Source organism: Perca fluviatilis, chromosome 15 (genome assembly GCF_010015445.1).
Source record: "Perca fluviatilis chromosome 15, GENO_Pfluv_1.0, whole genome shotgun sequence".
Classification (NCBI taxonomy): Eukaryota; Metazoa; Chordata; class Actinopteri; order Perciformes; family Percidae; genus Perca; species Perca fluviatilis.
In genome coordinates, this window is record NC_053126.1 from 22,632,255 (window position 1) to 22,646,639 (window position 14,385).

The following is a 14,385-nucleotide window of genomic DNA, read 5'->3' on the forward strand; positions in this document are numbered from 1 at the left end:
GTGTCCTCCTTGTGTACTAGCAACTGTGTGGAGGAGGGGTGGGGCACGTGCGCGTTCACGGAAGGCTTGTATCATGTGGATGCCCTGACAGTTTTGTTGTCATTACTTAGAATTCCTCATGGGGGAGACAGAAACTACGCACTATAGCTTAACAACCACTACACTACATAAAACATAAGTTTTTGTGTGTAAACATGGACATTACTAATTTGCATGCTCCTGGGGGGTATTGCACAAAAGTAGAATTTATAAATCCAGGATAACCGATAAAGTGAGGCTTGGCCTAGTCTAATCTGTGCAGCCTGGCTTGGTGCGTTTCACGACGGCCAAGCCAGGCTGAGGAGGAGCGACTAGGTCAAGCCAGGCTGAAGTAATTCGGATAGATGCGCGTTCACGGCTATGACAACGTGAAACACATTATTTGTGAAAAAGAAACACGGCCGCTGTAATGAAAAAGCAAGAGAAAGCGTGGCAGACGATCACAGACCGACTGAATGCGTAAGTAGCCTAAATATATACATTAACTGATCACTGCTCTGAATTGAAACCACCATACCATTCAAGGAGTTAGGCTAAGTATTTGCACAAATGAACAATTGTTCTCTTTGCCTTAAACGTTCGCAGAAGACAGCCTAATGTTACGCAGGGAATATACCATGAAGATCAATTACAACCACTAATCTACAATGCTAGAATAGGCCTATGATGCGTACATCTCTCTCTCTCTTTGTCTCTCTCTCTCTCTCGTACAGGCAAATATATAAATTACCTAAGTCATATTAACTTCCTCTGCTCGCTTTTCAGGCAAAGTGTACAACAGTTCGTTTGTGGAAATAATTAGCTTTACTCCTTGAATGGTATCATTTAAGAGCAGTAGTTCGTACATGTATATTTTTAGACTATCATTCAGTCGGTCCACTTCTGCAATTTGTTTATTTTTTTTTTTTTTACAGAGGCAGAGTTTCCTTCTTTACATATTATATGCTTTGCTTCCTCCTATATATCAACATAGAAAAGACACTGAAGAAATTAGCTTGAAAACCAGAAACTATAAAAGATAATTAAGTGATAAATTGAATGCACACTGTAAACATGACTGTAACACAGTGTATTCATCAGTTATTCTTCCCCTCAGCAAAATATAAGGGCAAAAACCATTGAGGTGTCCTCTCTCTGTGGTTTCATGAATTTACAGTAGCCTACAACCCTATATAGTTACTGGTCCAGTGAACTAAGACTATGATTAAGGAGGATTGTACAATAAGGATAGGTTTTTGTAATTGTACAATCCTCCCAAATTGCAGATCATTGGAGAGAGCACACATTGTGTGCTAAGAATGTCAAATTAAATGCACATGGAAGAGGAACATACATGATCCTTTGTTAAAGAATACAAAAATAAATAAATCATCTAAAATAATTAAAGCACTTTATAATAATTATACTGTTTATTGATCCCCAGTGGAGAAATTACAATTTACACTCTGTTTGTTACAAATCACTACACACAGGCCTGAAATACACACAGACATGTTCAGGACCTATTCATGCACAAATGGAGAGATGTGAGTGTGAGTGGGCTGCCAGTGCTGGACTAGCGCCCTGAGCGGTTGGGAGGGTACGGTGCCTTGCTCAAGAGCACCTGGCAGTGCCCAGGAGGTGAACTGGCATCTCTCCAGCTACCAATCCACACTCTGTACTTTGGTCTGTACTGGGACTTGAACCTGCGACCCTCCAGTTCCCAACCCAAGTCCCTAAGGACTGAGCTACTGCCACCCATATATATATATATATATTATATATTATCCTTCAACACAGACTTCATTTAAAACACATTTGCAACTGTATCAGCCTTTTCTAATCATCTCTGCCAACTGCCATAAAATCTTCACCACAGCAGTTTTCATACAGCAATATAACAGTAACAAAGACTGTCACATGAATAATTATAAAAATAATGGTCACAACTTTAAATAATAATAGTGCTTAACTGAACAGCAATATGCACCTGTTGTATTTTAATGCAGGCTGATAATAATAATAATAAGGTAAACCCACTGCTGAGTGAACAGAAAAGTCTCCAGGGTTAATAAATCCTGGCTGTTAGCCTGGTCAGGACCAGGCTAGCTGCACAGAATAAATCTCCATGGTAACTTAGGTGCCTCTGCTTTTGTGAAACCGAGTCAAGGCTAAATTCATCCAGGATAACTGGAATATCCTGGCTTAATCCCTTATCCTGGTTTTGTGCAATACCCCTCTGGTTTCCAAGTACTTTACAAATCCTACTCCTGCCCTTTTTCTTCCTTCAGGGTGTCCATTACCTGGTTGAAAATGACCTCCTGGAATGGCGAGCAGAGTCGGTGGCCGAGTTTCTTTACAAAGAGGAGGGACTGAACAAGACCGCCATCGGCAACTTCTTGGGAGAAAGGTACAGTACAATGCACAAAAGTAGTCTGGATCAACGGACGTACATTTCCAGGATAAAGGCTCATGCGCCGGATGTCAGGCTTTGCCCCTCACCTTCCGTTCTCTGCTTGATGCCGCTCTACAACAAACTAGCAAGCTACACACTGAAAATGGCAAGTTTTGAAGAAAATTTGGATCGTGCAACAAGGCAGTCCTGCTTGGTTCTTTCGGTAAATGATTGTAAAGATTTACAAAGAATATGTTTACGGCTTTAACTGGGATGTTTGGGACCGATGGTGCAAGGATAGCTGTGGACGAAGTACACACAGCAATTCACTGGTGAGAGCAAATTACGTTTACGCTACTGTATTTTTAAAAATACTGTATGTGGCGTTTTCTTTTGCGGGGTGCATGTGTTCCACTAGAACAAGTTCTTTCAGAGACTACTTTGCAGAGCCACTGCCCCTGTGTCCGGAACTTATTGCTGCCGCACACGATGATTGTGACTGGTTTAAAGAAATGCAAACAACCCAGAGCGTTTTTTTCTCCTATTCCAGAATGTGTGTGTGGTGTAGCCAGACCTTACTCCACAGCGCTGTGGAGGTAGGTCTGGCAATGCAAGACTAGCACACAAGTGATCTGGGTAGTAACATGTGGATGTCACTTGAACTCAGAGTAAAGTCAAGGCTGAAATATACTCTGATGCCAAGTTGAGACAAGAAGCTGGTCTTCATAGAGAAGCAGGAAAAAAGCTAAATAATTCATTTAGATCACTAACCAGAAAACGGCAGTGGTGGAAGAAGTACTCAGAAACCCTTTACCTTAAGCAAAAGTACTGGTGCAACAATGTAGAAATAATTAATTTTAAATTAAAGTCCTGCATTCAAAATCCTACTTAGTAAATGTTCAGAAGTATTATCAGCCAAATGTAAAAACTATCAAAAGTACTGTGACTATTATTATATATGATTAGATGTTTAAGACTGGTGCATCAATGTGACAGCAGCATGTTAATGTTGTAGCTGCTCAAGGTGGAGCTACTGTTAACTACTTAGTTAGCTATTTTAGTCCAGCTGTTCCCAACCTAGGCATCAGGCCCCTCCTAAGGGTTACTAGATAAATCGGAGGGCTTGCAAGGTGATTAATGGGAGAGGAAAAAAGAAGAAAAAACAAAGTCCTGCATTTACATTACAATTTACATTGTAATACTTTTTGGGACTTTTGTGAGAAATTGGATCATTTTAATTCTTTGGGACTCAAAACGTTATTTACTGTAAATAAAACCATGCCAGAGGTTTAGAGGGAACATGTCTCTTTGATGATATCAACTTATAGACATCTGAAACATGCCTCGACTAGACACTTTTTTTGTGTGGAGTAACAAGCCAAAACGGTTGGGAAACGCTGCATGGTTTATATGTAATATAATATGTAATATGTATTTCAGGCTTTTTATGTAGAATCTTAATTACAAAGTCACTAAATCTGTCAAATCATTTCTGTATAAAGTAGCATACTCAAATAAACTGCAAAATGCAGGACATCGTTACTTTTCATCACTGAATAACAGAAAATGAAATATTGCATATACAGGCAGCTAGGGCTGCAGCTATTGATTATTTTAGTAGTCAAGTATTTTACCGATTGTTTCAGTATTATTTCAGTAACAGTATCATAACCTGACAAATCAGACCCACATCAAGATGTTGGGTCTGGGAACTCACCATTGACAGGGCTCAATCCGAGGGGCGGGATAAACGGTTGTCTTTCAAACTCCCTCTGCACGCAATAGGATAGCGCTACAACCAGGCAGAGAAACGAAGAAGGAAGAGAAGCTAGTTGATAGATTAAACGTATCCGGTCGGCAAAACTCCGAACACATCTTCCTTTTTTAAGAATGACTTCAGTGCCGTTCTTTGTTCTTTTCTCAAAGAAAAGCTTAACTCCAAGTCTTCCAGAAGACCGCTGCTCCCAGCAGCAGCAGCCATAAGCCCGCCCACCGACTCTATAAGCGATGTGATTGGCCTGACGAGAGTTTGGTTTTTCCAGCTCGCAAGCCAACGGAGCGTGCCTAGACCCCCCTGGCTGCAAATTAAATTTGCTGCCGCTAGGGTGCGTCTAGATTTCTAGGCTAAGTATCAGTAACAGCAATAGTAAAATTATACAAAAGAGAGGTTTTCTTTTTTAGAAAAAGGTACATTTGTATTGCCTAAATTGCATACAATAACAGGGATAGACGCTAATATTTTAAGCACTAACTGCATGGACCACCAAGCCCCTTATTCTGTTGGCCAAAATACATTTTTGGTGGCCCGAATGTAAATCTTTTTCGCCTCCTTCTTGCCTCATGGCTCTTTACACTGGATATGCAAAAGAGCTGTTCACTAAGCCCAGGTGATAGTGACTGTACAAAGCTTACAGCAGGGCTATTCAACTACACTCTTCAGGGGGGACACATTTTCTGAAGGCTAATGCTGAGTGAGGAGATAGACCAAGCCAAAGATCCTTTATACTAAGCATGCATGACGTCAATCACGTGCATATTAAGTAGCCATGAGGTTAACCGCTTCAAGGGGGAGGGGCTGGTTTGTCTCAGGCAGCAGCTAAGTTTACAAGAATTTATAAAAATTTCAAGATTAAACAGTTAGACTTTCGTTTTTTAGCTTGTTTATAAAACATCTCTATTTGCAAAGTAGCATGCTGTAGTTGTGTAAAACAGCATGGTGGACGACATAGATCTATGGGTGGACGAGAGCAGCATACATTACCTTGTAACCTTTCACAGCGATGGTCTGGAAAAGCGAGACTAGTTACCTTGTGTCGGGTTCTCCGTAGAATGGATGAGTAGACTGGATGGTTTCTACTGAGATGATGTAGCATTGACGCCCTGTCATTGTGGTAAGCTAGTTCGATTTAACAACGGACACACTGTACAGAGTTTTCAGGGGGTTTTTGCAGCTTAAAATGATCCCAAACATTCTGTCGTTTTCTCTTGCCTGTCTCTTCTCTTAGGCCCTCACTATTTTCACGCTCTTCCTTCATTTTGTAATCTGCGCATAGACAGTATCTGCCCTATATGTCAGTGTATCTGCCCCGTCAGTCTTGTGTCCAGCGCATAGACAGTATATAAGTATATATATATATATATATAAGCCCGTTGTGCACTAGTAATAATCATCCGTGCGGAAACACAGTGAGTCGTACAACGTAAGTTACTTTGATTAAATGAAGCTTCGAGGCAAATTATTTAGCATCGTTTCAGCCCTATAGGCAGCACACATAGTATTTCCAGATGTGTGTTTAAGTTCACTAAACGTTGTCCAGTGCTGCAAAACTTAATCTGATCCAGCTGACTAAGACCTCGATCGACATTTCAGTCACATATTTCTCATCTCTTCTTTGAAAGCAAACCGCCTCCATTGCTGAACACAGACAGTGGTGGAAGATGCAGAGTTGTGAGGAAATTGAATTTTGAATAACACCTGTATATACCTGGTCACTTGCTGTAGAATGCAGGTGTGACATCAGATGTTACATTTTTCAGGTCCAAAATCTGACAGGAACATTTCTGATTCTGATACTCAAATATTTGATTTTGGGAGACTTTATACTTTTACTATACTTATTACTTTTATGTTTCAGTAGAAAACATTGTTGTTTTTTGTTGTTGTTGTTGCTCCTTTTTTGTTTTTTTATAACCTTTTGCCCAACATGAAAATGTAAAATATCACAGTTCCCCTGAAATCTAGAAAAAAAGATCTAGCTTGGTGACACAGTACATTGTATTATTATCTAGGGCAGTGATTACTTCTTTTAACAAAAGGCTTTATAGATCAACAAATAATCTATAATAGTTCATAGATTACGTTCTAACAAATGTATACCTCTCAGAATCTGCAAATGTGTTTATTACATATTGAAAATCTTTCTAATTCATTTCTCTTGTGTTGTTCTTTCACATAACTAAGACTATAGAAGTGTAAAAAATAAATAAAGCTAAGTCCATTTTTTAAGGGACATATGTCAGGGGGTCCCCTGTAACATATAAGGGTTCCTTGGCTGATAAAAAATGGAGAACCTCTGATAGAACGGAGAGACTTTAGTCAGCTTGATGAGGATCATATCTATATCTTTAGCTCAGTTTTTCCATTTCACTGTTTTCAAACTGTCTGATCCCCACTTTTGTTCTTGTTTATTTATTGACCTTTATTTTTAGAATGTACCTCCCATTTCAGATATGATGATTGTTATTATTTTCTTGCCTTACTTACAGGGAGGAAATGCATCTGCAGACACTGAAGGCATTTGTGGGCCTGCATGAATTCTCAGACCTGAATCTGGTGCAGGCGCTGAGGTTTGTGTCACGAATAACTTTGAAAGTCAGCATGAAATGTTGCAGCAGTTTTTACCTTTAGTCTGGTTTAGTCCGATGTAGAAATCCTCCTCCTGCTTACCAGCATGTGTTTGACATGCAGGCAGTTTCTGTGGAGCTTTCGTCTCCCGGGAGAAGCTCAGAAGATTGACAGGATGATGGAGGCGTTTGCAACTCGCTACTGCGACTGTAACCCAGGTGTCTTCCAATCCACAGGTAACAAAAACAACAAAGGCGCTGTGTCTCGCCCGAGTCACTTTCTCGGGCAGTCAAGGTTTCATTACTGTTAAATTAATTTCATAAAAACCTCTCAAAGACAAATTGTCCACTGTTTCCTTCCACAAAACAAGAGTGAAGCCACACTAACATATAATCTTTCCTTCACTGATCAAAGTAAAAAAGATTGTTCAGTTTAAGTGTTTTTGCTCAGGCAGCCTTCACAGATACATATTATTTTGAATGGGGGCAATTTACAGCTGAAGACAACTAACTGTGGTTTTCTGCATTCTGTGTGTGTGTGTGTGTGTGTGCGCGTGTGTGTGTGTGTTGTGTGCGCGTGTGTGTAACAGACACATGCTACATCCTGTCTTTTTCCATCATCATGCTCAACACGAGTCTCCACAACCCCAACGTGAAAGACAAGCCCAGTCTGCAGCGGTTTGTTTCCATGAACAGAGGAATCAACCACGGGGAGGACCTGCCCACAGAGCTGCTCACGGTCTGCTACTATTACCAATACCAGTGTCTTAATAATGTTCTATTAATAATATCATAATAAACTCATGTTGGTCACTAAACTAATCAGAAAACATTCACTCAAATACTGCTAATCTTTGTTAATTAGCAGGGTACAGCTGAGGCTGATGGGAATTAGGGATCAACCGATACTGGTATTTCAAGGCAGATACCGATACCAATTATTAGTAGTTAATGGAAGTGGGGGTAGAGGAAAAGATAGAAACACACACACAGAAACTTCCTTTATCTCTTTCTTCATTCTAAAATGTAGAGCTCGAAGCAATTTTGCTTATTTAAAGGTCCCATGACATTGTGCTCTTTGGATGCTTTTATATAGACCTTAGTGGTCCCCTAATACTGTATCTGAAGTCTCTTTTATATAGACCTTAGTGGCCCCCTAATACTGTATCTGAAGTCTCTTTTATATAGACCTTAGTGGCCCCCTAATACTGTATCTGAAGTCTCTTTTATATAGACCTTAGTGGCCCCCTAATACTGTATCTGAAGTCTTTCCCGAAATTCAGCCTTGATGCAGAATTACAGCCACTAGAGCCAGTCCAACAATGAGCTTTCCTTAGGATGTGCCACTTCTGTCTGTAGCTATTGACGAGGAGAGAGGGGCTTAGATTCCAGATCGGCCCATCTGAGCTTTCATTTTCTCAAAGGCAGAGCAGGATACCCAGGGAACGGTTTACACCTATCACCATTTCTAGCCACTGGGGGACCATAGGCAGGCTGGGGGAACGCATATTAATGTTAAAAAAACTCATAAAGTGACTTTTTCATGCCATGGGACCTTTAAGTGGTATCTTCATGGTTAAATGTCCTCATCGTTTGCTTTGCATAATCAGCTAAATGAATGTAATATCAAAAGACGAAAAATATTCAAAATCCATTAAAATTGAATAAAAAAAATAGATATATTTGAGCTTTGGGACAACAATGATTGTCGTCATTATTTACAGTAAAGAGAGAAATTAGTCAAAGGGAAGAGAATCTGAATCATTAAAATCCACAAATATAGTTCAGTTTTATTTTACATTTTGGGAGACCTTGTAGTTTCCCTTCTGTTTCTACTTTTCTACTTTTTACAAATACCTAACACTAAACTTGAAATCCTCACTGAAATATATCACTGCTAAAAACATTTAACAAATCCTAAAATATTATCTATATTTCATCTTGGTTACGCAATTCCTTGTATATACATCAGAAGAGAGGAATTGGAGATACGTTTTGGGGTACTTTGATTCTTTCATTATCTCCAATCTTCTGGATTTTCATTCTGACCATGGATGCTCGTCACAATGTTTATTTTTGAACTTACTATCTGATAGGTAAAATGGTCACTGCAGGGCTTTCCCAATGTGGATCTTAATTTATTTATTTTTTTCTGAGCAAAATGACTCGAATCCATCAAGAAATCAGACTTTAAAAAACTAAAATATTTGACATTCTCTTCCAGAAACTGTACGCGAGCATCCGCAGTGAGCCGTTCAAAATCCCAGAGGATGATGGGAACGACCTCACGCTGACGTTTTTTAATCCAGACAGAGAAGGCTGGCTCCTTAAAATCGGTGAGATGATGACGTTTGTACCACACAGACAATAATCGGAGTTATCGAAAAGGCTGTCAAAGGAGATTACAACTAAACCTTTTTTTTCCCTCTAAATTGTTTTTTTCTTGTTGAAGGTGGACGAGTTAAAACCTGGAAAAGGAGGTGGTTCATTTTGACAGACAGCTGCTTGTACTACTTTGAATTCACCACAGTAAGAATCTATCTTTACGCTGCTAAAAAAAAAAAAAAGACTTTACATCAACAAAATATGTAAATGTAAAACTTCCTACTGATGGTCAAAAGGTCAAATCTGTATTTAATATCCGTCTCCTCTTCCTGCAGGATAAAGACCCAATCGGGATTATTCCTCTGGAGAATCTGTGTGTCAGAAATCTACAAGACACAAACAAACCGGTAGAGTATCTTTTACTTTTGGGATCACCATTATGTAGGAGTGTTGAGCTTCAACACACAAATAATCTGCTAAAATGAATCATACAGCAGCTGCGGAATAAATTTCTAACACAAGTGCTCAAACAGTGAGTCACGAGGCTATCAGAAGACTAATAAAATAAACAAAAAGCATATGCACATTGTAACAGTGTCACATTTGTGTCTGCTTGTGTGTTTGAACAGTATTGTCTGGAGTTATATAACCCCAAAGGACAAAAAATCAAGGCCTGCAAGACGGAGAACAAAGGCAGAGTGGTGCAGGGTAAACACCAGTCTTATAAGCTCAGTGCAGCCAGTGCAGAAGAACGGGACGCCTGGATAGAAGCGATCAGGTGAGAGCTGTCAATGGAGAACACGTGAGAGGCCACGTGTCCTCACTGAGCCGTGTTTGTCAAGGTTTAAGATAGAATAACACGTGATCACAGAGAGTTCAAACAAGCAACAAAGTCTGTCAGAATAAACATCAGCTGACCTCCAAACCTTCACATTTGTCATTTTAAATCTGAAACTGCAGCTTAGTTTTACGTTTAGTTATGTACCTGACTGGGTTTGGAGTCTCAGCTGGTTGCCCAGCAACTGCTCAGAGCCAAGAAATTCATGTTTGAAATTGATGTCATTTTTATACAAATCAGGTATGTACATATTAAACAAACGAGATATAATGGGTTAATTGGTGAGATTTAAAGGTGGGTGTTTGGTTACGTTTGGACCAGTGTTTCCAGTGTTTATGCTAAGCTAAGATAACTGCCTGCTGGCTGTAGCTTCCTATTGAACAAACATGAGAGTGGCATCGATCTCTGTGAAGCTGTACTAAGGCACAGGGGGGCTTTAAGCCAAATGCTCACAGTGACAGTGCTAAGCAGGTATAATGTTTAACATGTTCACCATCTTAGTTTAACAAATTTGGTTTATTTATTAATTTAGAAATGTGGCATTTTTCAGTACTTTCTAACATTTTACGGACTCAGCCATTAATTGATTAAGTGAAAAATAATGAAGAGATGAATCAATAATGAAAACAATTAGTTGCAGTCCTAGCTACTGCAGCACTAGCCTATATCCACGACGTTCCACTTCTGGGATTGCTCCGTTCCTGCCGGAAAATCTGGATTTCACTCTTTTTGGCCGGATGTCTGTTAACTTCCGCTTTCTTTGTGTTGTAATTTTTAACTTGATTCATGAGGACTATGGTTAACTGCTCCTCAGATCTCTGCAGGGTAAATCCAGACAGCTAGCTAGACTATCTGTCCAATCTGAGTTTTCTTTTGCATGACTAAAACAACTTTTGAATGTACAGTACAGGCCAAAAGTTTGGACACACCTTCTCATTCAATGCTTTTCGTTTTTATTTTCATGACTATTTACATTGTAGATTCTCACTGAAGGCATCAAAACTATGAATGAACACATGGAATTATGTATTTAACAAAAAAGTGTGAAATAACTGAAAACATGTCTTATATTTTAGATTCTTCAAAGTAGCCACCCTTTGCTTTTTTATTAATAAGGGAAAAAATTCCACTAATTAACCCTGACAAAGCACACCTGTGAAGTGAAAACCATTTCAGGAGACTACTTCAGGAAGCTCATTGAGAGAACACCAAGGGTTTGCAGCGCTATCAAAAAAAGCAAAGGGTGGCTACGTTGAAGAATCTAAAATATAAGACATGTTTTCAGTTATTTCACACTTTTTTGTTAAGTACATAATTCCATATGTGTTCATTCATAGTTTTGATGCCTTCAGTGAGAATCTACAATGTAAATAAAGGAAACGCATTTAATGAGAAGGTGTGTCCAAACTTTTGGCCTGTACTGTATATCAAAACAAGTTCCTTCCCGAGGCTATTTTGCAGAGGCACCGTAGCTCTGCTCTGTGCCTAGCGCCGCCCAAGATGATTGGATTGGTTTAAAGAAATGCCAATAAACCAGAGTATGTTTTTCTCCCAGACCCTCCTCCGCAGTGCTGTGGAGGAAGGTCTGGCAATGCGAGGCTACGGTAGCACTGACAATGACTACAGTACTGGGGAATTGGTCACTGGTGTGACAAACAACAGGCAAAACTACTACTATTACTTTGTTTCGAACTTAATCTTAATCTTCTCTTTCAGGGCAAGCATCACCAAAGACCCGTTTTATGACCTGGTGTCTCTACGAAAAAGGAAGGTCATCAGCAACACTTCCTAACAGCAAGGAAACACAAGACATCAGAGGAAACAACATCCGAGTCTGGATCCTGGACGACGTGTTTTATTGGACGAATCATACATGTTTTTATGCCAAAACTATAACCAAAACGGACTTGCACAGCATTTCAAAGAAATGTACAAATAGGGAACTAACACTTGCTGACGGGTAAAACTATACCAAAAAATCTATAAGTGGTTCGGCAGTGTAAAGTCTTAACGATACTTCTGCAATGTGCACGCACTACTGCTTCAGAGACAGGACGCTACTGACAAACATCTGCTGCAGGAGCGTGGCCCAGAGGGGTGGCACTGCCCCCCTGGAATCTGATTAGCTACTTCTGGTGACCCCTGTACCAGACTCAGAAAAGTGATAAGAAGTTGGCTTGTTAGTGTCTTGGGTGGATTAATGAATGGGCCTACTGGGTGCCGGCCATTTCTTGTGGGAGAGAAATGCTTAACAACTACAACAACATGTACAGCAACCACGAAGAGATGCAAAACGACGAAAAAAAAGAGTCAAAATGACCACAAAGAGATGCAAAAAAACAAACTGAAAAGAGATGGAAAAAGACCACAAAGTGACTCATAATGACTAAAACAAGACTCACCACAACAACACAAAGAGACACAAACCTAATACAAAGGGAAAGTATCGGTTTCATTTATAGTAATTGTGTGTCTCTTTCAGTCAGGGGGTCTTGTTCCTGTGTGGGAGGGTTGGGGGCCTTGTACATGTCTGTATCCAGGGGCCCATTGTCTCATAATCTGTCCATGACTGTAGGATCTTTGAAGTTACAAATAGCAATTATTAACTGATATCATTTCATATTAGAATTAGAGGTGGGACGAGATATCGTCCCCACCAGATCTCGCGAGATTAAACGTGACGAGACTTCTCGTGGAGGTAAAAAGTGTCTCGCGATATCAGTACACAAATGCAGAGCAGCAGCCTTGAAATTAGCATAGAAAATCCCCTGGCCATTCTCCAAAGTTGACTCCGAGTTTACTTTTGCAGAAGTTCTCTGAGTGAAGAGACTATAACGTGGGGTATACTCGCCGCAGCCGAGCTGTCGAGCGCCAGTGTGACGTCATGGGAGCGCCGTAACTGTTGATACTCGCGCGTGGTGGTTGCAACACTAGTTGCAGTGTTCTCCGGAACATAGGTGGCGCTAATGAAGAAAGACTACCGACTTTGCCATTTCTACGGACTAGAAGAAGAAAAAGGTAAACAACTGCCAAACTGGCAGCAGCATTGACGTCAATGCTTCGATTTGATTCGATGACCTACTTTGTCGGAGTCGGATCAAGCCTTTCATTCACCATAAAAGAACTCATCTTAACCCACTAAGTTTACAAGAGAGACTTGCAGTCACTCTGAGAGTCCTGGCATCCGGTTGCTCTCGAGCTCGTTCATGCTTCCTGTTTCCGCTTTTGAGCTTTTGAGTGCGCGACCAGAGCAAGCAAGATCTATGTCATTTTGATGTCACATTGGTGCGCGCAAGCTCGGCTACGGCGACTGTAAAACGGCCTTATCTCTCCACCATACATATAGAATAAGTAACAGTGTAACTGTTAGTTATAAAGGAGAGAAGCCAGTCATTTCAGTTTGTGGCAGAACCTTTCAGTGCTCGTTTGTCATTTTGTGACTTTCGATTGAATAAAGGTCTTATTTCTTCATTGAAGTTTTCTGTAAAAAGTGTTAAAATCTCATCTTATCTCGACCTCGTGAACTCTATCTCGTGTCTCATCTCGTCATACCCCTAATTAGAATATTTAAAGTTGTTTATTTGGCATTCATTTATTACACTGAATACAAATTAATTACTATTAATAATGTGCAGCTTATTAATGCCAAGAATCAGCGCTTTAAATTTGAGTCTTATTAGTAGCCTACTCATCTTACCCGTCTTGATTTGGGGTGCGTTAACCAGGAGTTCTTCCAGTTTTTACATTTCTATAACTTCACTTTCTCATCAACTCATGTAAATTCACTTTTTCAATTCATTGTTATTTTTCTCTTTATATCAGCATCAGACTTCAATGTCAGACTTTACAGTACATACCTTCATTTCTGATTAAGTGTTGTAAATAAAATGAAAAAGCAGGTAAAGAAAAAACTTAAATATTAAAATTAACTTATGAATACTTTGAGATTGTACAGTATATTGTATTTAGCTTGAACATATTTTTAATCACAGTGTTTTTAATGACGTATGGATATGTATAATTTAATGACTTAATATTGATGGAAGAATCAAACTACTTGTTGTACAATAAAGTGTTGTATTGTAAACCAGCAGATGGCGCTACATCATCAGTTCTTGTTTCATTCAGAAGTTTGGGTTTATACACTGACGTCTGCTGTGACACACTGACTATCTTCATCTCGTTATTACTGAAATGGTGATTTAAAGTCAAAAGTTAAGCTACAGAGGAACCCTGCGTTATCAGATTGAAAGGGAAAGTGATGTGTATCTGAAGGCTTTTCCTGTGCAGTTCCTGTCGTGAGTGTGTGTGTGTGTGTGTGTGTGTGTGTGTGTGTGTGTGTGTGTGTGTGTGTGTGTGTGTGTGTTTGTTGTGTGTGTGATGCTGTGATAGAGTTGTGGTTTCCTGGGAGCAGGTACACACCAAAAACACAAACTAAATACATTTCTTCACAATGTATTCGTCA

At 39.7% G+C, this 14,385-nt stretch overlaps 1 protein-coding gene across 1 annotated transcript in view; it reads left to right on the forward strand.

The window, feature by feature from the left end:
• Window positions 1-14,010, forward strand: part of LOC120574493 (cytohesin-2-like) — a 43,454-nt gene extending 29,444 nt beyond the window's left edge. Inside the window, exons 6-14 of the mRNA XM_039824833.1 lie at window positions 2,310-2,428; window positions 6,680-6,760; window positions 6,882-6,994; window positions 7,348-7,496; window positions 8,982-9,093; window positions 9,210-9,286; window positions 9,418-9,489; window positions 9,712-9,860; window positions 11,637-14,010. Of these exons, the coding sequence (XP_039680767.1) occupies window positions 2,310-2,428; window positions 6,680-6,760; window positions 6,882-6,994; window positions 7,348-7,496; window positions 8,982-9,093; window positions 9,210-9,286; window positions 9,418-9,489; window positions 9,712-9,860; window positions 11,637-11,712 (948 nt within the window). The 3' untranslated portion in view covers window positions 11,713-14,010. The remainder of the gene's footprint in view (window positions 1-2,309; window positions 2,429-6,679; window positions 6,761-6,881; window positions 6,995-7,347; window positions 7,497-8,981; window positions 9,094-9,209; window positions 9,287-9,417; window positions 9,490-9,711; window positions 9,861-11,636) is intronic.
• The last annotated feature ends 375 nt before the right edge of the window (window positions 14,011-14,385 follow it).